Raw genomic sequence first — 26662 nt, forward strand, 5'->3', positions numbered from 1 at the left:
TTTGTAGAGACAGAAAGGTAATAATCAATATTTTAGATCTGTTCAGCCTGACGTGTCAAAAGGAACTAAGAAGGGAAAACAAGGAAATATACACTCAGGTTTTAGCTATTCTTTGCTTTGTTGAGAGGGAATAATGTATACATTACAACACAACATACAAAAATTTCCTTTACTTTAGCTTCACTTAATAGAGCCACCACCTGATGACAGCAATAAGACTTATTTTCATTCATTTTAGAACCTGTGTACTTCTAAACGAGAGGGCAACTAATAAAAATTTTGTAGGTTGAAATATATTTTGTACTTACTTAAAAGCTGCCTTAATGAATTAGCTCTGTTTGGAATAGTCTGTACCAGTGTTTTCTCTGGCAAGTTAACCTTGTCCAGCCTCCCTTACTACCTTCATCCCAACCTGGAACAAGCAAACCAACAGTCATCCACCCACTATGGGTAGATAAAAGACTTAAAATAACTATAAACTATAAAAACACCCTCTTGATGATCTTGTGAAGCCCCGTATTAGATTTTTTTTATAATGAGAAGTATTTACACTGAAAGAGCACAGCTGGCCTAGAGAAGACAATGCTACAGAAAACATACCCCATTAGAAGCTTTCTTCTTTGCTTTCCATTCATCCAGTTGTGCCTTTGTCTTTGCATCAACTTTAACAAGTAGCTTCTTCTCTCCAATCTGCAGGTCATGCAATAACCTGAGTGCACGGAGCGTTGATTCAGGCTCCTTATACTCACAGAATCCAAAGGCTAGCAATGGATGTAAAAAATTAGTGAAATATCAATACAATTATGAAAGATGAAAAATATTTATGAAAAATTGAAATCATTACAGACCAAACATTATAATACAGGGATTATTTAATTTGTCACTCCTCCCTTTCCTGCAATTACCTTTGATACGGATTTCACTTTTAGTACCCTCAAACAACCAAAAGAAAAAAGAGAAAACAAAAACAGGGGAAATGGGGCTTCCCTGGTGGTGCAGTGGTTGAGAGTCTGCCTGCCGATGCAGGGGACACGGGTTCATGCCCCGGTCTGGGAAGATCCCACATGCCGCGGAGCGGATAGGCCTGTGAGCCAGCACGTCCGGAGCCTGTGCTCCGCAACGGGAGAGGCCACAACAGTGAGAGGCCCGCGTACCGCAAAAAAAAAAAAAAAAAAAACAAAAAAAAACCCAAAAACGAAAAAAAAAAAAAACCAAAAAAAACAAAAAAACGGGAAAAGAAAAATTCTCATCAGGCAAATTCCTACTTATTAGAAGTGCTGATAAAATATTTAGCAGAATCAACAACTTTCGTAATTAATTCTTTTAATTATTTCATCAATTCATTCCATCCTGACTTCCTAACAGCTACAGATAACTGAAAACAGGCTTCCTGAACCTAAATACAGCACTTTTCAATTCAGAGATGTTAAACTACAAAAGTACTGATCTTTTATTCTAGTTACCAGTCTAATTTTTCTGAATCTGTTTCATTTTAGTAACTAGTCTCACCATTATTACCATGACTTTAAATGGATATTAAAACAAAATTAAATTTAAAAAAGAGTAAACATTGAAAATAAAATTAAACAAGTGAATCCAAATATGTATACAGTTAATGATACAACCACATATTGATTTTGAAACAGAAAATTTAAAAATAAATAAATAAATAAATAAATAAAAATAAAACAAAATTTGACCATAGATTTAAGTTTGATATATCCTAAGGACAAAAAGACCTGTCTATAAAAAAGAGAAGTTCAATAATCATATTGTTGATGACAGTATTGGTGCTATTGGTCTGAAACTGCTGTATGTGAAATGATAATAATAATAAATAATAATTATTTAAAAGTCTATCATCCCATCCGTGTGCTGAAGCTCAGGATTCTAAATGTGGAAGAAAGGAAATATAGACATATGACAGAAAAGATTAAATAAAAAACTTTTAGGCTTGAACTTGAATTAATGTGCACTGGCAAAGCAAAGACCACACCACTCCTACCATGAGTACACCTCATTTCCAGATGGCCATTTTGAAAACAATTTCCCACTGAAAGGAATCAGAAACTTCTTGAGAAACGGCTGATACCAAGTCTGGGGCAGAAAAACTACTAGCTGAGCTTTGAATATCTTGTCAACCTAGATAACAAGGACGCAATCAAAGGCATTTAGGCTTGTGTCAAAAATCACCAAAGATCTAATTCAGAGGCAACTTGAGAAAACTTAAGCTTCACTAGTGATAATGACAACTAATCCACATTAAATATAATAATAACAAATTGAGTATGTTTCAATCTAGAACTTAAAAATACTTTAAAAAAATCACTGGTAGAGGATGCTGAGAACATAAGATCATTCTTTTGAAAAATGAAAGAACCAAAGCATTTATCCTGGTTTTCTTATAGAAATTATACCTCTAAGTAACCAAACAGTATATGGAGGAAGAAGTTTATCCTTATAGATGTATTCTACTAACAAATGAAGATTTTTCTTCAATGAAGGTAAGACAGAATTCTTCCAAATAGACTGTTACATTTTGCAACCCCCCAGTGAGGGAATCAACATAGGCACTGACAATCAACAGCTGCTACCATTAAAAAAAAACCAACAAACAAAAAACCCCAGTATGACTCCTAATGAAAGAGCACTACCTTTAGAGAATTCTTACATATAAAAACAGTCAACAAAAATAACGCACACAAACTCAAATCTGATCAAGTCTCAACCTACAACTACCAACCAGCTTACATTACAATGAAGAGGATAGAGATGCATGGCACATAATTCTACTGGAGCTGCAATAAGCAAACCCAGACTGAAAAAACACTACTGGGCAAATGACCCAGTTTCGCCAACAAATAATTTCAAAGGAAATAAGAGAGACAGAAGAACTAAAAATATTAAAAGAGATTCAAAAATATGTCAACCAATTGCAATGCAAGGACTTTATATGAATCCTGAATCAAAAAAACTATTTAAGAAACTGACATTTAAGACAGCTGGACATCTGATCATTGACCGGATATTGACTGAATGTTGGATATCTGAATACTGACTTAATAATTAAGAGAAAGGTGTTTTTTTTGGTCTTATAATTGTATTTTAGATATTTTTTTTAAAAGACCTTATCTTTTAGAGACATACTAAATATTTACAGACAAAATGATCTGGTGCTCAAGATTGTTGAAAATAATACAAGAAGGAAATGGGTAGGGTACAGGTTAAGCACAAATGGCACAAGTTGATAAATGTTAAAAAGCTAGATGATGAGTACATGAGAGTTCATCATACTATTCTGCTAATTTTATATACGTATGATTTTTTCCATAATAAAAGTGTTCAAGGATGTGTATCAAACAGGTGTCTCTACCAACTAGTATGAAAAGAACAGTTTGCTTTCAAGACTAAGTGATTATCTCATCATCTCTTCTCCTACTTTCTTCCTAAGTCCTAATTGTTCCATCTTGATCATACACTCCTGCTCTGAAACAAAAAGGACTTCTTAAAGTAATCTTTTAAGAAACCAGTTACTCTGAATAATTTTCTTCCCTCACCTACCTCCTTCACGTTATCCTTTTCTACTTTCTCATCTCAACTCTCAGCCAACATCTTCCCAAATGCCTTTAATCCTATTAAAGAGTGAAGACAGAGTGCTACGAGAACACTCCTACAACACTCCTACGGTTAAGGACAATGAGAGTAAATGCAAATGTACTTATGCACACAGGTTAAGATGATCTCAATAAATAAGGAAAAATTTACCTACCTTGAAGTTTTCCAGATGCACCTTGTACTCTCTTCCAGCTCAAAACCAAGCCACATTTCTGTAAAAGAAAACAAACAAAGATCTTTACCACCTAAGCTAATTTATCATGCAAATAAGAGCACAATTAGATTCCCGCTAGGAAAAAAGTAAAAAAAAAAAAATCTTGTCAGCAACTAAATTTTGCAATTCCCACAAACCTACTATATGAAAGAAACATACAATAAATCATTTTAAAGGAAAATATAAATTCTTACTGATTCTTATTTGCAGAAAACTGCCTACCTTTCAATAAATTAGACACTTTACAGTTTTATTTATCCTACAATTATATATATAAAACCAAAATGCCCAAATATTATAATAGTTAAACTATAATAAATTTAAGTAAATATTGAGTTCATAAATACTGTTTTAAAACACATGTATATATTATAAAAGATTTTTAATGACACAGGGAAATGCTTGACATGGGATGCAAAAAATCTTGAACCATGAAATTGCAGATATACAATAAGATTTTTAACTATGTAAAGAAAAAAAATTTCCACAAAATGATCAGAAATACTCCAAAATGTTAATGGGGCAGGTTGTCTGAAGGGTGGGATATTATTACACTTTGTTTACTTCCAAAGTTCTTAAATATTATTTCTAATTATTAAAGTAAAAACAAAGGTTTAAAAAAAGTTTTGTGGAAAATAATAACTGAAGATTGCCTGTCAAAGCTGAGAAATAAGTTGATTTTTCTCTGAAGGGAAAGATATTTCCCTTCAGAGAAATTACTAAAATGATAGTCAAAGAATTGGAACTTCCCTGGCAGTCCAATGGTTAAGACTCCATGCTTCCACTGCAGGGGGAGAGGGTCTGATCCCTGGTTGAAGAACTAAGATCCCACATACTGTGCAGCGTGGTCAATAAACAAACAAACAAACAAATAAATAAAATTATGTGTATATATATATATATATATATATATATGTATATATATATACACACACACACACATATATATAAGAAAATTTCCCAGTACTTCTCTAGCAGCACAGTGGTTAAGAATCTGCCTGTCAATGCAGGGGACACGGGTTGGAGCCCTGGTCCAGTAAGGTCCGCAGAGCAACTAAGCCCATGTGCCACAACTACTGAACCTGCACTCTAGAGCCTGCGAGCCACAACTACTGAAGCCCGCCTGCCTAGAGCCCGTGCTCTGCAACAAGAGAAGCCACTGCAATGAGAAGTCAGCGCACCACAATGCAGAGTAGCCCCTGCTCGCCGCAACTGGAGAAAGCCCACGCGCAGCTATGAAGACCCAACGCAGCCAAAAGTATAAATAAATTAAAAAAAAAAAAAGAATCCACCTGCCAATGAAGGGTACATGGGTTTGATTCCTGGTCCAGGAAGATCTCACATGCTGCAGAGCAACTAAGCTCATGTGCCATAACCACTGAGCCTGTGCTCAAGAGCCCGCAAGCCACAACTACTGAAGCCCGTTGAGCTCTAGGGCCCATGTGTCGCAACTACTGAGCCTGTGTGCTGCAACTACTGAAGGCTGAGAGCCTAAAGCCCGTGCTCCACAACAGGAGAAGCCACTGCAATAAGCCCCCACTCTCCACAACTAGAGAAAGCCAGCGCGTAGCAACGAAGACCCAATGCAGCAACCATCCCCCCCCCAAAAAAGAAAAAGAAAATTGTCCGTAAGGTCAAACGTAGCATGAGGGAACAGCAGCAGAATTCAATAAAATTTTGCAAAGACCAAAGACAAATGGATGGATAATAACTCATTCAGTAGAGCAAAGAAAGCTATGACACCAAGTGTCTACAGAAGCAGATACCAATAAGAAGAATTAAGCTAACTGATTCTACAAAACCCAGTGGATCCAGACTGGGGGGGAAAGGTACAGGGGAGAATGGGGCTTAAGTGTGAAGCTGAATAAAAATAGGTTTTTGCCTGACAATACAAATATGGAATAATCAAAGCCTCAGAGGTTTCAAGCAACTACCCTATCCCCACCCCCAGAGAAGATAGCCTGAAGAGTTACAGTCTGAAGAAAGTGAACAGAACAAGCTTGGGATGTGGAGCACCAGATCTGAGAGATCTGTATGAGATACAGAGTGAGTAAGAAGGGAAGAAAGTAAAGGTATAAGAAGTGCTTGAACTCAGTCCTGCATCTGCAACCTCATACAGGCAGCCAATCATAAACTCACTAGGCATAAAATTGGAAATTTTCTAGAGAAACCAACCAGCCTCAAAGAAAAGACCCCACGAATTAACATTTAAAACCTCTGGCTGCCATTTAGATTACCCTACAAAGATGCCCAACATTTTACAAGTTCAGCTTACGCACACAAAAAGCCTTTTAATCCCTAACTCTTAAATATGGACAATCAAGGATCACCAGCTGGACATCCAAGTAAAGCCTTAAAAGTGAAAGAGAAATAGAAGAGAGAAATTCAGGAATCCAAAGATAGCTTAAAAAAACACTCTGCTGCATATATAAATCAACAACAGTTTTAAAAAGGGAAGTTTCAAACTGAAAACATACACGTATGTCCACACAAAAACTTGTACACAAATATTCACAGCATTATTATTCATAATAACAAAGTGGAAATAATCCAATTGTCCATCAACTGATGGATGGATAAACAAAATGTGGTACATCCATTAAATGGAATATTCTGGCCATAAAAAGGAACAAAGTACTGCTAACAAGCTACACTACAGATGAACCTTGAAAACATTATGCTAAGTGAAAGAAGACAACACACAAAAAGCCACATATTCTAAAATTCCATTTACATAAAATGCCCAGAATAGGCAAATCCATAGACAGAAGGTACAATAGTGGCTGCCAGAGGCTCAGGAGAGGAGAAAATGGGAAGCATTGTTAATGGGTACGGGGTTTCTATCTGGGGTGGTAAAAATGTTCAGGAATTAGACAGTGGTGATGTTTGCACAACTTTCTGAAAATACTAAAAGCCACTGAACTGTATATTATAAAAGGGTGAACTTTATGGTATGTAAATTATATCTCAATAAAGACGTCTTAAAAATGTCCTCCCAATGTTCTACTTTGGGAAAAAAATGGCATCATCTTGTAAAACTGTAGATAAGCATGCCCCATGACTCAGAAATTCCACTTCTAAGAGAATACATGACAGAATTTCTTTCACGCTCACCTAGGAAGACGTGCTATTACCACTAATTATATAGCAAAACATAATATCAAAAAAAAGAAAACAATCCATATGACATCAGTAAAAAATCTGACCATTTATGGCATATTTCTATAATGCAATGGTATATAACAGTGAAAAGTAAACAAACTAGAGCTACATATAGGCTGGGTGACAAAAGCAAATTGTGGAGGAATACAGAACTAAAACTTAAAAATTATAAATTTTTATTTATATAAATATATAATTAAAGTAAAAAATATGGACAGGAATGATAAACACCAAACTTAGGATAGTGGACTACCTCTGGTTATTACCTCTGTGGAAGAAAGAAATGGGAATTAGAACCTTCATGTTTTGTTTCTTTGGGATAAAAATCTGAAGCTAGTATCACAAAATATTAAGATCTGACTAAGCTAGGTTTTGTGTTTATTTTCTGAATGCCTTTTTTAAAACACTTTTTAAAGCAAGGATAACATGATTTATAAAACGAAACTGGCAATAATGTACGTTACTGATAAAATGAAGAAGGAAAAGATTTTAAAATAACTTCTAAACACAGTGGAGATTATGGAGGGAGTGAGTATGGACAGTGTTATTTTTCATTAAAAAAATCATTCAGGGACTTCCCTGGTGGCGCAGTCGTTAAGAATCTGTCTGCCAATGCAGGGGACACGGATTCAAGCCCTGGTCTGGGAAGATCTCACATGCTGCGGAGCAACTAAGCCCACGAGCCACAACTACTGAGCCCACATACCACAACTACTGAAGCCCGCATGCCTAGAGCTCGTGCTCCTCAACAAGAGAGGCCACCAAAATGAGAAGCCCGCGTACTGCGACGAAGAGTAGCCCCCGCTCGCCGCAACTAGAGAAAGCCTGCGCGCAGCAATGAAGACCCAATGCAACCGAATATTAATTAATTTTTAAAAATCATTCAGTATTTTTTCACTTACAGTGTGCACGTAGGGACTTCGTTGGTGGCGCAGTGGTTAAGAATCTGCCTGCCAATGCAGGTGACACGGGTTCCATCCCTGTTCCGGGAATATCCCACATGCTGCAAAGTAACTAAGCCTGCGAGCCACAACTACTGAGCCTGCATGCCTAGAGCCCATGCTCCACAACAAGAGAAGCCACCGCAATGAGAAGCCCGTGCACCGCGATGAAGAGCAGGCCCTACTTGCAGCAACTAGAGAAAGCCCGCGAGCAGCAACAAAGACCCAACGCAGCCAAAAAAAAGTGCTTTAAATAAAAAAAAAATGTGCATGTAGCACCAGGATAAATTTTTTAAACTAAGAGAAAAAGGAAAATCAATGACCAAGTCAAAAAAACTTATGTATGCTCAGAATAAAAACTGCAAAAGGAGTCAATCAATCACAATTAGATGCTAAAATCATTGTTTTAAAGGCGGCTAAAGAAAAGGACTCACATAGTCCCCAAATACTAACCCAGAGGTTACTTATTAATGAAAAAGGGACTAAAGGTACCGTTACAATGGAGAGATCTGACTACCTTAACCAAGTAACTAAACTTAATACCACCAAAAATGGGACCAAGAGATGTGGTATGCCTCTTGCTATGCTGCACCCGAAAACAATGCATCACCCATGAATCACTCTTACAAATGCTTACTCTGAATCTAACTATGAGCAATCAATCAAATTCAAATTGGGAGAGACATTCTGCAAAAGACCCAGGCGCTTCAAAAACATCAATGTCATGAAAGACAAAAACAAAAACAAGCAAACAAGAAGAGGCAGGGAACTGTTCTACAATAAAAGGAACTGTCTAAAGAAACATGACAATTAAATGCAATGTATAGGGACTTCCCTGGTTGTCTGGTGGTTAAGACTGCACACTCCCAATGAAGGAGGGCCCGGTTTGATCCCTGGTCAGGGAACTAGATCCTGCATGCCACAACTAAGAGCCCACATGCCACAATGAAAAAGATCCTGCATGTCACAACTAAGACCCAGCGCAGCCAAATAAATAAATATTAAAAAAATAATAATAATAAAGGGCTTCCCTGGTGGCGCAGTGGTTGGGGGTCTGCCTGCTGATGCAGGGGACGCAGGTTCGTGCCCCGGTCTGGGAGGATCCCACATGCCGTGGAGCGGCTGGGCCCGTGGGCCATGGCCGCTGAGCCTGTGCATCCGGAGCCTGTGCTCCGCGACGGGAGAGGCCACAGCAGTGAGAGGCCCGCATACCGCAAAAAAAAATAATAATAATAATAGTAATAGTAGTAATAATAAAAACAAGTGCAATATATATATATCCCTGACTGGAAATTACTGGAAAAATTAAATATGAACTATATGTATTTTAATTAACAATACTATATCAGCCTTAAGTTTCCTAAGTGTGAAAATGTAGGAGAGTATCCTTGATCTTAGGAAATATAAGAAGTATTCAAAAGTGAAATGTAATGTCACAACTTACTCTGAAATTATTCAGAAGAAAAAAAAAATCGTGGGGGGTGTGTGTGTGTGCACACAGAGTGTGTGTAAATATGACAAAATGTGTTACAAGGGTGTTCACTATTCATTTAACTTTTCTGTAGGACTGAAACTTTTCAAAATATAAACGAGAAAATAATTCAGAGCCCTCTTGCTAATTTTTCTTCAGTTTGAAATTTTAACAAAAAAATTTTTAAGTGAAAAATAAACAGTTTAACTTACAGCAAGGAGCTGTCTTATAAGCATGTCTGAGGCTTTTTCAGAAATGTTGCCAACAAAAACTGTAGTAGTGGGACCACAGTTTTCATCATTTTCTTTAGCCTTCAAGCCTGGATGATCCTTCCGTGCTCCCAAATGTTTTCCAACCATGGACACAGTGGGTACTAAGACCTAAAGTGATGAAAGACAATAAAATTTGAACTTGCAATTAAATTTGCTATCATGCTTAATGTAATAACATTAGGCTAAAAACATCAATTTTAAAGTATTAAATATACAGCACATCACCATTACAGGTTCTACATACTTAATCTAAAACTCCCAAAGCACATTTTTCATTAACGTGAACTTATTCATGACAAGTGAAGTTCCACTATTGGATTACCTTTCTTTTAAAAACAACTTGGAGGGCTTCCCTGGTGGCTCAGTGGTTAAGAATCTGCCTGCCAATGCGGGGGTCACGGGTTCGAGCCCTGGTCCAGGAAGATCCCACGTGCCACAGAGCAACGGAGCCCATGAGCCACAACTACTGAGCTCACGTGCCACAACTACCGAAGCCCACGGGCCTAGAGCCCACGCTCCACAATAAGAGAAGCCACCGCAATGAGAAGCCTGCGCACCGCAATGAAGAGTAACCCCCGCTCACTGCAACTAGAGAAAGCCCGCACGCAGCGATGAAGACCCAACGAAGCCAGAAATAAATGAATAAATAAATTAAAAAAAAAAAAAAAACTTGGAAAGAAATTTTTTTATGTTTAAGACAATTTTTAAATGTTTAAGACATCATAGATCTCTGCATTCATATAAAAGGAAATTTCAATTATCCCTGCTAATTTTCTTGTAGAATATTCAAATACTCCCATAGCACTCTCCCCACACTTAAAAGTCTACCTTTTCTCAGTTACTTGTGTTTCTATCTTATTTTCCCTTCATAACATTCAACTTCCCAGAGGAAAGAAATAGTCTTATTCATCTTTGTATTTGAAATTGAATTGACCAAAACATCCACAGTAGGCACTGAAGTGGGGGAGCTGCCTTTTCCTAGGCTAAAATGCAAGAGGGCAAGAGTACCTGTCATGTGGAGGTTTCCCAATAAATGTTTCCCAATGAATGTCCAATGCAAGAAAAGCTGGACTCCCCCTTGGTCTGCCTCACAGCAGATTCCTATTTGTTCATGTAATTCCCATCTCATCACCCTTTTAATATAAATAATACTCCCCGCCCTTTTCAAAATCCACAGGTAGAAAAACAGTTGAAAGTAACGAGACCTACTCTCCCTCACAATGAATTATAAATTTAGACCAATATTTCACTAATTAACTCAAAGAAAATTTTTAGTTAAATAAATGTTTTAAGAGGGTTATTATTTATTCACGTTACAGTATACTAGCATTCTTAACTAAGATGCCTAGAGCGTACAGAGCTTTTATGAATGTAGAATTAAAGTTCAAGACATAAGACTGAATAATGAAACACTTCAGCAGAGGAAAGGCTTCAACAAAACTTTACAAAGCTTGAAGATATCATACTAGAGGACAGAGAAAAAATAGCTTGGAAGAAGCTAAAAATTAGGTAGGTGGGAGGAATGAGTAGAAATATATTCAACTTTCATTTCAAAATTTAGATTTCTGCTAGATCATTCCTCCTTTTTTTTTCTTTTAAGAAATCAGACATGTCAGATCGCTTCTCCTGTCTCCCAGGATCAAGACACGAGGGCATGATGAAAGAGTCAATGTCTAAATCTGAAATAACAGTATATGAAGAGTCTAGAGAATAAGAGGGAAATCACTAAACTATTTAGGGAGCATATTTTAGGGGCAATTGCTTATATGCATAGAGTGAAAACAACACTTATTTAAGTAAGTAGTATGATATACATGGATGCTCTTATTCCCTTCCTATTATTCTTTTAAATATTTAAAATAATTTATCTGGACTTATCAAGTTGTTCAGATTTAAAAGCAGTGGCACTCCTAATTCCTCCTTAAAGTTATACTTACAGTTGGAGCAGGAGCCATAATGCTCATTGGTACAGGAATCATTGGAGTCCCTAAGAAAAAAACATAATGAATCTTAAGAATATAATTATATACAATTATATATTGTATATCAACTACATGCCATACAAATAAGTACCTCCAATTCACAGTTCTTTTAAGGGGAAATGTAGGATTAATGAAAATGAGAAATTAATGGATATTTTTCAAAAGCAACATAGTTATCAGGTTGGTCTAAATAAACTTACAAGCAAAAAGACTTTCTAAAAGCAAAAAGACTACCACAGCCTGCTTTTGCCTTAAGGAATAAAACTGTGGATAGTTATCAATTCATGTTCATCTACATGAACATGTTCAGTACATCCTCAAAACCAGCAACTTTCATACAGATTTGCTTACAGGTGAACAATGGTATTAATGACTCCTTTAAAGGTAAAAATAAATTCTTTGAAAGTTAGAAAACAAAAGCATCAAATAAGAAATTAATCTGGAGGCCTAGGAAGAATCTTGTTATTCCTGGTTATTTAATAAAAGCAAAAATCATGAAAAAAAATAAGATTAGTAATCTCATTCACTGTCAAAGAGAAAATCTCTAAGACAAGCATCTACTGCCCTAAGGGTTTTAGACAGCTATCAATGGGCTATCACTATTGACATCTTACTGGAATCTGCAATTTTGTTTTCAACAAAATTGTTTACTAATCAATAGTTGCTACATTGACAGACCTTGTGTACATAACTAATGACGAAATCTTACCATTTGAGAACTAAGAAAAAGGTTGCAATGAGGGTAAAATCAGTAAAAGATCTGTCTACTAAAACACAAATTTTAAAATGCTTCTAGAAGTATCTCAAGAAGTTCTGAAATCACTTTTCAGTTCAAATTTAGCATCAACTTAAGGTAACTGTCCATCTAAGACTGGTAATAAACTCTTTTAACAACTATCCATTTATTTTCCAATAAAACCTATTTAAAATAACCTCAGTTTTAAACAAAATTTTTAGAAGATGAAAATCAAGGTACTTATCAATAAGCCTACAGAAGACTGTACAAAATAGAAAAAAAAAAAAGACTGCAGAATCAAACTTGGGTTCAATTCTTGGTTCTATCACTTTTAGCTATGCAAACTTGGGAAAGCTCTTTAACCTCAGCTTCAGTTTCCTCAATTCAAATGAGGTAATTATTTCCTCAGAGTGCCTACTAACTGAGATCATTTATGTGGAGCACTTAAATAGGTGGATACTCAAAACTATCATCAACTCTAAATTTTTCACTTTTAACTTTGCAAAACAAAAGCAAATACTCCATTTACCAACTGTAAACTGTGCAGCACCTCTTCCACAGGTAAACTTTCTATTTAAGAAAACCTGAAGAAAAAGACATTTTGAAAAATTTTTTTTTTCCTTTTTAATAGTTACTAAAAGGTTTAATAGTATGGTTCCCACCTCAACTTACTAATTTCATGAAATGCAGAATTTACAAAAATGTATTGCTGCTCATTACAGACCTATGCATGCTACGGTAAAAAAAAAAAAAAAAAAAAAAGGCAAAGTGCACAAAGTGTAAACAGTGTATATACCAGCTGAATTTGAAAAAAAAAGTAGGGTAGAATAAACATAGGCAAACACAGTGGGATATACATTACATCTCTGGAGAGCTACACACCAGAAACTGATAAGAAAGACTTCCCCCCCTTTGGGGAAGGGAATGCTCAGGAACTACGGGGGGAAAACTTCCTTTAATCTATAGCATGCATTACTTTTTAAGGAAAAATTATGTTTTTTTTTCAAATTTATTTTCTAATTTAATATATAATGTGATCGCCACATACGTTATCTCAGAGTTCAATTAATTGCACTAATAGGCAACACAAGAAAATTATACATGAATATGGGTATTGTGGTCCTGAATTATTATACTAGTTTAGCATACTTCTTTTTTTTTTATTTTTTCAAGTATTGACGCTGCACACAGGATGCAGGTATGCATGAGTTAGCTGTTAACTAAAGTCTGATTTATCATTCAAGTATGCTTCCCTAAACAGAAATGATACTGTATACTATCACAAATGGAATCAGAATTGTTTAATAGCGTTAATACTCTGTGAACAAATGCCTACATTAGTATGGCACTGACCAGACAGACAAGGAGAAATACTGAAAATCTGGTTTTAAGGTCTGTTGACCCATCTTAAAAGATATACTAGGAGTAGCCTTAAGAGAAACATGGCCCATTTATCTTCCACGTCCATTTATAATTTGGTATAGTGTTCATCAGAAAACAAGTTACATTTAGTATGTATTTTTTAAAAATTCAAAGGAATTTAAAATCTTTCCTATAAAACCAATATACTGGTAAGGAACTGATTTTTTTCATTGTCACCTTTCCTGATTCTAAACAAGTGATTAAGCTTTATCTCCAATGCCTTAAAATTTCTTCAGAAATAGAAAGTAAACTATTCTTCCCTATAACTCTAATAACACAAACTTTGCTAAAAGTATCATGGTTATTAGTAAAGACTATCAAAAAATAGATCATATTATGAGATTATAAATTAATGAAAAAAATGGGGACGCCCTCAAATATTGATGCCCAAATGAAAGTGGCTCAGGGCACTATCCTTCTCAAGTAATCAATTGGTTTGATGGTTGACAAGTAACATTTTTCAGTTTTCTGTTAACGTTATTTTCTTAATCCCCCTTTTCAGGAGAAATTCCTTTATAGTCCATTACAGAGCAGTTAAGTTACTGACTAAAATTCAGTAATTGTTACATGGAATAATAAACTGATAGTACTCAAACGTTCACACTAGGTCCCTGGCAGCAAGGGGTAACAAATACACATCCATGATTATCTAAAAGACCAACTTAAAACAGCCAGCTACAAGCATAAATGTCTTAAAAACTTGTACAAGTACTGCACTCTACTCCACAATATATATGCAGAAGTAGTTCTGATTTTTTTTTTTTTTAAATTTTGGCTGCGTTTCGTTGCTGCGCACGGGCTTTCTCTAGTTGCGGCGAGTGAGGGCTACTCTTCGTTGCGGTGCGCGGGCTTCTCATTGTGGTGGTTTCTCTTGTTGGGAGCATGGGCTCTAGGCACGCGGGCTTCAGTAGTTGTGGCACACGGGCTCAGTAGTTGTGGCTCGTGGGCTCTAGAGCACAGGTTCAGTAGTTGTGGTGCACGGGCTTAGCTGCTCTGCGGCATGTGGGATCTTCCCAGACCAGGGCTTGAACCCGTGTCTCCTGCATTGGCAGGCGGATTCTTAACCACTGTGCCACCAGGGAAGCCCTGTTCTGATTTTTTAAAATTACGATTTACCCTCAAATTCCTGAAGTTTTAAATGATACCCCAGAAAAATTGCCACTTTTATTTTGTGACTTTTCACTTACTTCAACACTGCTGTGTACTTGACCTAGGAGTAGGAGGTCCCCAAAGCTGAGCCTCTATGATGTACATGTTATGAATTAACAATCCATCATATGAGCCAACTGCAACATACTTTTGATTTTGCAACAGTCAAGCTCTTTAGTAAACACTGTTAACTTCAAACACATAATCCAATAATTAAAGCCAGGTCACTGAAGTAGACCTTTCCTCAAAAAGAAATATTTCTGGATGGTTTACAAGATCATTTGTTCATTTCAGCCTGAATTACATAGATTCTATGGTAGAAGAAAATACTTCTAACATGCAGATTAAGGAGGACTCTTAGATACTACCTTTCAGAAGGGAAACTGGGAAACTGATTCTGCATGAAATACTTTCAACCCCATCAAAATATAAAAATACGTGAACTACCACTCATAAACCAGAGGAAAACTCTTTCTCCTAAGTCAATGTTAATTACAAACCTCAAGATAATGGTTCTCAAATGTGGGTTCTCTTAACTGTGCTTAAATGGATACCTATGAATCACCTGTGAACTTGTTAAAAAGAGACTCCTGAGCCCCAGTTTCTGAGGATTTGATTCAGTGGCTTGCGGTGGGGCCTTAAAAATTTTTTAATTTTTTTTTAAACATCATAAAACATTGGAGAGAAGAAGCTTTTAAAGAGTTACTTGGAGAGCTCTCCAAGATTTATTGTCAAGGATTTCCCTGGTGGCGCAGTGGTTAAGAATCCGCCTGCCAATGCAGGGGACACAGGTTCGAGCCCTGGTCCAGAAAGATCCCACATGCTGGGGAGCAACTAAGCCCATGCGCCACAACTACTAAGCCTGCACTCTAGAGCCCGCGAGCCACAACTATTGAAGCCTGCGCGCCTAGAGCCCATGAGCCACAAATACTGAAGCCTGCGCGCCTAAAGCCCGTGCTCTGCAACAAGAGAAGCCACCGCAATGAGAAGCCCACGCACCACAACGAATAGCCCCCACTCGCTGCAACTAGAGAATGCCCACGCTCAGCAACGAAGACCCAATGTAGCCAAAGATAAATAAATTAATTTAAAAAAAGATTTATTGTCAAGTATAAAAAAAAACAAGGCAGAATAGAATACATAGGATGTTACTGTACATCGGTGTCAAAAGAATAAAACAAAACAAATGGATAGAAAAATTAAAATATCTGAAAGGATAAAGAAGAAACTAATAACCCTGCTTTGTTCCCCCTTTCACTAAGGGGATGGTAACAAGTTATATGGGAATGTGAGAAAAATTTTCCACCCTTTTGATTGCTTTTTGAATGTATAGTTTTTAAAACATACAGTATTTTAAAATACTATACTATTTAAAATGTATAGTATTTAAAAATAAATGTATTACCTATATTTTTAAATAAAGACTTTTTAATTTCCCAGATGAGTCTGATACTCAGCCAGAAATGAAAACTATCACCATAGGAAAATGAGACATCACATTTCCAGAATGCTAACAGCTCTTCTACCAACAGTCACGTATGTATCATCTTCCTAAAGTTAATATTGCAATGACATAAGGATGGGTTAAAAAAACCCACAGAATCATTGGTGGGAATGTAAAATGGTGCAGCCACTACGGCAACGGTATGGAGGTTCCTAAATAACTAAAAATAGAGCTACCATATGATCCTACAATCCCACTCTTGGGCATATATCTGGAGAAAACTCTAATTCAAAACATACGTGCACCCCAGTGTTCACAGCAGCACTATTTACAATAGCCAAGACATGGAAGCAATCTAAATGTCCATCGACAGATGAATGGATAAATAAGGTGTGATATATATTTACAATGGAATATTACTCAGCCATAAAAAAGAATGAAATAGGGCCTCCCTGGTGGCGCAAGTGGTTGAGAGTCCGCCTGCCGATGCAGGGGATACGGGTTCGTGCCCCGGTCTGGGAGGATCCCATATGCCGCGGAGCGGCTGGGCCCGTGGGCCATGGCCGCTGGGCCTGCGCGTCCGGAGCCTGCGCGTCCGGAGCCTGTGCTCCGCGACGGGGGAGGCCACAGCAGTGAGAGGCCCGCATACCGCAAAAAAAAAAAAAAAAAAAAAAAAAAAAGAATGAAATAATGCCATTTGCAGCAACATGGATGGACCTAGGATTATCATACTAAATGAAGTCAGACAGAGAAAGACAAATATCATGTGACATCACTTACATGTAGAATCTAAAAATATGATACAAATGAACTTATTTACAAAACAGACACACAGACACAGAAAACAAACATGGTTACCAAAGGGGGAAGGGGAGAGAAATTAGGAGTTTGGGACTAGCAAATATGAACTACTACATATAAAACAGATAAAAAAACAAGGATTTACTGTATATCACAGGGAACTATATTCAGTATCTTGTAATAAAGTATAATGGAAAAGAATCTAAAAAAGTATGTGTTTATATATATAAATAACTGAATCACTTTGCTGTACATCAGAAACTAACAACACTGTAAATCAACTACACTTCAAAAACAACAACTGTATCCACAAACTTACCTGGAGGTACAGGTGGTGGAAAGCCAGGAAACTGTGGGGGTGGGATCCCTGGTGGGAGTGTTGGGATTCCCATGGGAGGGCGATTCAAATGAGGGGGGAAAGACATTCTTACCACACCAGTCTAAAGAAAGAAATCATGACAAATCATGTTATTTGAAAACTTTACAATCTGATATGCTTGGTTTGTTGACCTTTCATTTTTAGAGTATCTGCAAAATTCTCAAGTTTTCTTACCCAAAGGAGTTGGCAAAGACCCTCTTTTCTCTGTCTGTCCATTGAGAATTTTTTAAACTTAGATCTTTTCTAAAATAAGTTCCCAAAATGTACACGATCTAAGTTCAGGATAGACTCCTACAGTCATATGGGAATACATATAAAGGAAGAAAAAAATTTTGAGGTTCAGTTAATATCCAAAAATTAAATACCAAACATCAATGAATCTTTTTAAATCAAACTCAGAATCAAGGAAGATATCTAACAGTTTTTAAGTGTTCTGATGCATGAATTTTTTATACACATCAGCACCCTGAAAACTAAATTTACAAAGTTACACAGTATTTGTTGATTCAGTGTTGGCCAGTTCTTCCAGGACAAATAAATGTCTCAGTGACTTTCTACAAACCTGAACGGGGAAGGGGGGACGACCTCCATATATAAGGTCACATAGTAACCATTCAAATACAATGGTTCAAATATAAACCATTCACATACAACTTGTGACAATGAGAAAAAAAGAGGTAATTTTTCTTAAACTTAAAAGCAAACCTCTTAACCATTCTTGAATGATATTCAATGAATGACTGAAACTCAAGAATCAGACGCTGGTATTTGATTTTTAAAAATACAAGAATACAATGAACTGTTTGATTTGGTTTGTGATATCATTCCTTAATAAGAAACTTTTGTGTTTTAGCTAAATGAATAGAAGTACTGGGCTTCCCTGGTGGCGCAGTAGTTAAGAATCTACCTGCCAATGCAGGGGACACGTGTTCGAGCCCCAGTCCAGGAAGATCCCACATGCCGCGGAGCAGCTAAGCCCGTGCGCCACAACTACTTAGCCACGCGCCACAACTACTTAGCTGCGCGCCACAACTACTGAAGTCCGTGTGCCTGGAGCCCATGCTCTGCAGCAAGAGAAGACACTACAATGAGAAGCCCACGCACCGCAACGAAGAGTAGCCCCCACTCGCCGTAACTAGAGAAAGCCCGCGAGCAGCAACGAAGACCCGACAGAGTAAAAAATAAATAAAATAGAAGTACTTAAGACTTTTCCTCCCCCCAAATTTTATATTTTTGTCAACATACTCAAGTGTCCAGAACTACTGGAAAAAAGTAGAAAAATGATGCTAGAATGCCCTAGTAGGATTCCATGCACCAATTTTAACAAGCAGCCAAAATAAGTGGGTTGATCCCCTATCAGTGATGCAGCTAAAAGTGGTGATTTGATTAATAGGAGATTTTCTGTTGGACACTAGGAGAAACTCCCCCACCTACACTCTGTAACTGAAGGAGTCTAGAGTTTCAGAAGCTTTTAGAAAATGTTTTTCTCTATTATTTTCTTTTCTATGTTTTATATATTGTTTTACTCACCCTTTAGAAGAGAGAGGATAAAATGTGCATGTCTTCTACTTCCTCGGCCCTGATTCCAACAGTTTGGTATAATTCGTTGTATTCTTCTAAAATATCTCTCTAGACACAAGCTAATATATAATCACTTATGTTTTTCTGCAAACAATATAATCATACTATATTGTTATGTGCATTTCTCCCTCATCATTATTAACATCTCTTCATGTCAGTTCATAAAGTTCTATTCCATTCTTTATAATGCAGTAAACTATTACTATATAGCTGTAACTAACCAACATTGATGATTCTCCACATTTTACCTCTTACAAATCATATTAAACATTCTTGGACATATTGGACATATAACTCTAAGCACCTGTGCAAGTAATTCTATAATACAGATCAGTACTGTATGTATCTACTCTTTACTTCCAAATCTAGTGTACAAATTAATATTCCCACCAACAGTACATGGGTACGCCCTTTCCTCATATCCTCACCATCACTGTAGTAAATCTCCAGTGTGACAGGTTAACTGTTTCAACTTGCATTAGACATTATTAGACATTTCTTTAAAAAGCATGTCCTTCATCCTCACAGCTCTTCTTCCTCAGTATTCTTTTCACTTAATAAGTTAGGATATACAATAATCTGTAAAATCTAAACTTCAATTTCGAAAGCACAGTACACTTAAAATATTTAGGAAGCTTTACAAATAAAAAAATTCCTAGAATGTTGTCATATACCAGCAAATAAGGTACTGGAAATGCCTTAAATATTAAGTAGGTATCAACTTAAGTTAAAAAGAAAAATGTAACTAATTTAAGATTGTAAACGTGTTGAATTTTTTAATAATTTTTTTAAAATACTTTTTTGCCCAAAACAAAAACAAATATTCCACATGGAAGGGGACAGGAGTGTATATCCTTTTAAAACATCAAGGGCTACTGTCCTACTTACAGAAGCTTTTATATTATCATTATAATACTCTATCTCAGCACTTTCTTAGGAGGGCAGTTGGTATTAATACCTGTTAAATAAATAATCCGTGAATGAATCAGTAAACAAATAAACTCTGAGAACCTCTTTAAATAAATTTATTAAGAAGCTACCATGTGCCAGGTACTATTCTAGCAACGACTCAGTACCTAGCCTCACAATGGTTACAAAGATTGGGCCATGGGGCTTCCCTGGTGGCGCAGTGGTTGAGAGTCCGCCTGCCGATGCAGGGGACACGGGTTCGTGCCCTGGTCTGGGAAGATCCCACATGTCGCGGAGCGACTGGGCCCGTGAGCCATGGCCGCTGAGCCTGCGCGTCCGAGCCTGTGCTCCGCAAAGGGAGAAGGCCACAACAGTGAGAGGCCCGTGTACCGCAAAAAAAAAAAAAAAAAACAAAAAAAAAGATTGGGCCATGAATTCATCTTTAGAATCACTTTTTCCTAAATACAAATACTACTTTTAAAAAGAAACCCTCTACTTGGTGTTTAAACTATTTTTCATGGTTTTCAAACGTATCATTCATTCTGTTAAGAGTTAACCAGATTATGTTTCAGTTTATGCTAATATACTCATTTCATTCACTCCAATTTTTCTACGAAGTATTTCCCTTTTATTTGGAACTGTTCAAAACTTGCTTATTTGTAGGCTAAACTTCGAAGGTGAAGGTAATCTTAATAAGATAACAGTCTCTCCTACGGAAATTCAGAAAACAAACATTTCTGATGATCTCTGATAAATATTAATATTCACTTTAAACATCCTAGGGGCTTCTCTGGTGGCGCAGTGGTTAAGAATCTGCCTGCCAATGCAGGGGACACGGGTTCGAGCCCTGGTCTGGGAAGATCCCACATGCCACAGAGCAACTAAGCCTGTGCACAACTACTGAAGCCCACGTGCCTAGAGCCTGTGCTCTGCAACGAAGAGTAGCCCCCGCTCGCTGCAACTAGAGAAAGCCCACGCACAGCAACAAAGACCCAACACAGCCAAAAAAAATCCTAAAATGATTTTCAACCACTTACTTCAACATAAAGTTTGGTATACTTTGATGTATGTGAAAATGAATGAGAATAAACTTTTTTTTTTTTTTTTTTTTTGCGGTATGCGGGCCTCTCACTGTTGTGGCCTCCCCCGTTGCGGAGCACAGGCTCCGGACGCGCAGGCTCAGCGGCCATGGCTCACGGGCCCAGCCGCTCCGCGGCATATGGGATCCTCCCAGACCGGGGCATGAACCCGTATCCCCTGCATCGGCAGGCGGACTCTCAACCACTTGCGCCACCAGGGAGGCCCGAGAATAAACTTTTATAATAAACAAAGCTTATCATTTTTGCCTATAGTTGATAAATTGTAATACTCACAATAAATTATACAGATAGTCAAAGTTGGTAGGTACTTTGTAGAATGAACTAGGGAAGAGAGCTAAGGGAGTGCTTTATTTTAAACGTGGTGGTCAGGTCTCACCAAAAAGGTAACATCTGAAGAAAGACTTGCAAGAGACTGAGGCAGGAAACTCTATTCTGGGGGGCAACAGCCTTCCCAGCAAAGGAAACAGCAAATACAAAGAGCCTGAGGTGGGAATGCAGTGTTTGCAGGAGAAGTAACAAGGCCAACAGTTGGAGCACAGTACTGGCGGCAAGCTGGAGATGGGAAAGGGGTTCAAAGAGTCTAACGCTTTGTAAGCCGCTGTAAAAGTACTGGTTTTTACTCTGAATGAGATGGAAAGCATTTGAAAGGGTTCTGACTTGACTTATATTTTAACACTGTCACTGGTCACTATGTGAAGATAAGACTGGAGGAGATCAAGGGTAGAGAAGCAAGAGACTATTGCAATAATCCAGACAAAAGAGATGGCCTAGAACAGGTGGTGGCAGTGAACTGGTAACAAGTTATTGGTTTCTGTATATACTTTGAATGTGGTCAATTGCTGAGGGACTGTGTGGGGTTTGAGAGAGATGCACAGGTTATTTTATTAGCACTGAAGTGACTTAAATAGCATTTAAAGAATACTTGATAGTAGTGTTTCACTTCTAGAAGGTTCAAAGCATTTTCACCTGCTGAGTATGAAACTTTATGGCCCAAAGTAACAAAAACAAGCCCCTATATTGGAAGTGTTCCCTATCTCGACTGTGACAGTGGTCATACAGGTTTATGTATTCGTCAAAATTCACTGAAATCAAAATGGGTGCCTTTTACTGTATGTAAATTTTATCTCAATGAATTTGGTCCTCACCAAAAAGAAAACAAACTTCTGAAGAAGCTTTACCTCTACCTCTCAACATATGCATGCATTCTGCTTTTCTTTTTCACTTTTTTCTCTTTACTCTCTTAAACCACTCTTTTTCTGCACTCATGAGAGTACTATTACTGGTTATATGCATTCCTCCATTACAGATTTATCCCGATAGACACAAAGTATTTCACCAGGGACAGATTTACAGGCTAACCCCATCAGGACACTGTATGCCAAGAAGCAACTGAACCAACAAACTCTCCTCAGCAAACACTCATATACAACTTAATCATTTATTCAATAAAACATCCAGCTCCTATTATCTGCCAGGTTCTTTTCTAAGCATTATTTTTATTAGTTCTGAAAGAGCAAATTTTAAGTTATTATGTGTAGTTATACAGCCAGTCCAGTAACTCTACATTAAATATGAATGATTAGCGTAGCATGCACTGTTTCCTGCTCTGCTTATAGCCTTCAAGGTACAATGGACTGACATTAACTGCCCCAGCCTAAGCAAAGCAAGCCTAACTATAGAGAGAGATTAGTGGTAGTCTAGAGCTGAGGTGGGAATAGGGAGTGACTTGCAAACAGAAAAGAGGGATCCTTTGGGGGTAATGGTTGCACAACTCTGCACATATACTGAAAAACACTGAATCGCACATTTACAGTGAGTGCATTTTATATGTTAATTATACCTTAACAAAAGGTAGCAATACGACTTCGGGACAATTTCAGGCAAAACCCAGTTAAGACCGGTAGATTATATTGTACCAATATTAATTTCCTGATTTTGATCACTGTACTGTCGTTAATTAAGAGAATGTAACTGTCTGTAAAAAATACACACTTAAGTATTCAGAGGTTAAGAGGGATACCACATCTGCAACTTACTAGCAAAAGATTTCAGAAGAAAACTATGGAGATAAAAAGGAGAGGAGGATAAGGCAAATTGGTAAAATGTTAACATCTGGGGAATCTGGATGAAAGATATTTGAGAATTCTTTGAAGTTTGAAATTATGTCAAAATAAAAAGTTAAAAAGCAATATCAATTCTGGTTAGTGGAAATATGTTTTTATTTTCTGGAGTTTCAAAATTCAAAAAAGTTAGGAAGAAAGCTATTCAAAAACTTTGAGGAATCAATCAAAAGTCTCATGAACAGCAGTGGTAGAATCAGAAAAAAATTATTGAGATTAAAAAAATAAACAGAATGTTTTTATAAGATGTTAAAAGATTCAATGATTACTTTTGCTTCTATAGTATAAAAGTCAGTATGATTTTTCTCTAAATCATGTGTAAATGAAAAAGGTATATAGCTAACTTGCCTGTGGCCAAAAAAGAAAAAGTTGGTAACCCCAAGAAGATGAATCATTTAATAAAAATAACAGGTAAGATATTAATTTACTTTTGTTTACAAAAGCTTTCAACATTATCTCACTTAACCTACCAAATTACCTAGTGTAAATATATTATTCTTCTTTTACAGATGAAGAAGCTAACTTGTCCAAAGGAACACAATAAATGGGTAAGGACTCCACAGTCCCCACTATCCTGAAATTACCAATCCAAAGGCTGTTTTCGCTTATCACAATGCCTCTTTCTAGTAATGACATACCAATGATTAACTCTGACTTTATTTACAAAAGTCTATCCAGAGTACACTGGAAGAAATGTTAGAGTCAGGGTTAGGGTCTTGTATTGATACTTACCTGAAAATTCTTAAACAACAAACACTATCAGTTAATGTGGACTAAACACTATGTTACTTGGGTATTGCATTAAGGATTTTACATATTTTTTTCAATTAATTCCCAATTCCAATAACCTATGAGGTGAATACAATTAATAATCCTCATTTTACAAGTGAAGAAAACCAAGGCTTTAAGAAAAATTAAATGAGAATAGCATAGTATCTACTTGAATCGTGAGGAACTGATGACCACTGAATGCCTTTCTAGGCTTCTGAACATTTTTGGAAATAACCTTTTAGAAATTAAAGCTCCTAAAACTATATAAGAACTGTTTATACACTACTGCCAACTACCCAATTCACAGTACTTCGCACTATAGCAGTCTGGGGCAAGAGAAGTCCACTCCTCCCTCTTTTTGGTCGGCTCCACTCTGCTCAGTATCAAAATGGCTTTTCCATGGCAATATACAACCATATTACATAACTTCAAAATAATCTTCATACTCCTAGAACTATTTCGAAAAACGTGTTTTAAAAGTAGTATTGAAGACCAAAGAAGCATGAGAACGAAGCAACATATTTTAACGTGGAGCTGGGTCCTCCCCTAGAATCAATGAAGATATAGTTTAGTTTAACCTCCAGGGGAGGAAGGGGGCAAGGCCACACCACTCATCACAATCTTAGACAAGCAAACCAACCAGAAGGGTGCTAGAAAAGGTGGGCAGTAGCTAAATTCAAGTCGGGGGCGGGGGGAGGGAGGGCAGTTCACTCGGTGGCGGGCTTTAGACGACCGAAGAAGGGACAGAAAACAGTTGGTGGTCAGCCCCCCGCTAAAAAAAAGGGGTGGGTGCTAGCCGGCTTCTAGGCAGAGCCTGGGGCAATTGTATCCTAGGCCCGGAATATCTACGGCAGGGCTTCCGCAGGCTCAGGTTAGAAAGGGGCCTCAGGGAAGGGCTCCCCAGGGGCCGACCGAGCGTTTTGTGGCAAACGTGGAGCCCAGAATGAGCCGAGGCCTCTCTGTGGCGAGCCGTGGAAAGGAAAGGGAAAGTGGGCGACAATGCAAGGAGGAAGGCTCTGGCAGTAGGTCCGGCCTCCACGGGCTCCTACTGGGCCCACTGGTTTTCGAGGCCTTAAAGAAGTGGAGAAACCCAAGCCTCGTGCCCGTGCCCATCCCCTCCCCCACCCCATCCCCACCCCCCCCTTATCCCCATCCCACCCCGGCCTTTTCGCAGGCTCCCCGGCTTTCCCTCCTCCCCCAGCCGAAGTACCCTGTCTCCCGGTTTCCGCACGCGCTCAGAGGAGCGAACTCACCCGCCGCTGATGAAATTGTACTGTCTTCGCGGCCTTCCGGGATCCAGGTTTCGTGGGAGTTCCACCAGCTCGAGATTTCTGCGCGCCACTACCCGAGAGACTAGTGCCGAAGCGCCTACTCTCACAGGCCGCAAACACATCCGCGCTGCGCGGGGAGCTTCTGGAGGTCTTCCTATTGCCCGGCGTGCACTGCGGCTGGGGGCGTGGAGAGAAGGATCATAGAGAAGAGCGTAGGTAGGTAATCGTCACTCTTGGCTCTGAATCACCACGCAGCGGCAAATAACCATAGAGAGGAGCACCTAATGAGGGCTAGAAGGGCTCGAACTGTATGTTACGACCCACCCTGCCATTTTTGATTGGAGCTGATTGAATCTTATGATTACGCGACGCCATCTTGAGGTCAAGGTTCCGGCCGGACACTGCGCCAGGGCTGTAAGAGGGTTTCCCACTTTTAGTAGTTTGTGTTTCGGGGGTTAGGACCTCGCTTTGAGGCTTTTTGACGTTCGATGGGCTGATAACTGGGCCTCACCCAGCACCTCAGAAGAAACCCCAAGTGCTAATCCTAGAAAACTTCTGTTAATACCAAGAGATAAGTGGCAAAGGCTGCGGTTTTTAAAAAGTGCGCACATACATGCACAAACACAAAGCTTACGCGCGCTGGTAGGGCCGAAGAGGCGGCTAAAACATGTTTGAAATTCCTAAAACGGCCTGTAAAAACATTTAACACAGCTTTCGTTCTGTAATGTAAACGTGCTAAAAAGAATTTCACTTATCAGATTATTAGAAATTAATCAGGAATGATTAAGTTATTTAGTTTATGGACTACATGGGCAGTATCTATTTACAGGCCTTTGTTTCCCAACTGCTTGCTTCTCAGAAGGCATATAACTTATTCAGTGTACAGTTATTGCCTCTTAGAGTACCTGGTGCTGGGAGTATGGTAAACAGGAGGGAGACGTTATCTTTGTTCGGGAGAGCTGCAAACAACACAGAAGAGATGGCAAAATGACCACTGCATATAAAATTGAACATATCTGTATACTTCCTATCAGCTTTTCCTGTTTAATATTACTCTCTAACACTTTTCTTATTTTATTGTTTGTCTGCACATACCCCACTAGAATGTAAACTTAAGGAGTGCGAGTATTGTGTTTTGTTCAGTGCTGTGTATCTCCAGTGCCTCGAAGAATGCCTGATACATAGCAAGGGCTCAAAAAATATATGTTGAATGAAGGAAATGATTATACATGGGAACCAACAGAACATAAAATGCAGTGGGGGACTAAATGTGAAACGCTAACAGTACCACCATTTGTAAAATTTACATCCATCTGTATTTT

The 26662-nt window shown here is 38.0% G+C and overlaps 1 protein-coding gene across 4 annotated transcripts in view; it reads right to left on the bottom strand.

Moving 5' to 3' along the window:
* Positions 1 to 25496, bottom strand: part of RBM25 (RNA binding motif protein 25) — a 57639-nt gene extending 32143 nt beyond the window's left edge. Inside the window, exons 1-8 of one of the 4 annotated variants that reach the window (XM_060095897.1) lie at positions 25323 to 25496; positions 19119 to 19217; positions 17763 to 17879; positions 17529 to 17649; positions 11613 to 11662; positions 9616 to 9783; positions 3770 to 3827; positions 601 to 761 (exon numbers count right to left, since the gene is read on the bottom strand). In XM_060095897.1, the coding sequence (XP_059951880.1) occupies positions 601 to 761; positions 3770 to 3827; positions 9616 to 9783; positions 11613 to 11662; positions 17529 to 17649; positions 17763 to 17804 (600 nt within the window). In that variant the 5' untranslated portion in view covers positions 17805 to 17879; positions 19119 to 19217; positions 25323 to 25496. Of the gene's footprint in view, positions 1 to 600; positions 762 to 3769; positions 3828 to 9615; positions 9784 to 11612; positions 11663 to 17528; positions 17650 to 17762; positions 17880 to 19118; positions 19229 to 25322 lie in introns of all 4 variants that reach the window. The other 3 variants (XM_060095895.1, XM_060095896.1, XM_060095898.1) reach the window with 3 other exon arrangements.
* Positions 25497 to 26662: the final 1166 nt, after the last annotated feature.

The sequence above is a fragment of the Mesoplodon densirostris genome, chromosome 4 (assembly GCF_025265405.1).
Source record: "Mesoplodon densirostris isolate mMesDen1 chromosome 4, mMesDen1 primary haplotype, whole genome shotgun sequence".
In the NCBI taxonomy this organism is placed as follows: domain Eukaryota; kingdom Metazoa; phylum Chordata; class Mammalia; order Artiodactyla; family Ziphiidae; genus Mesoplodon; species Mesoplodon densirostris.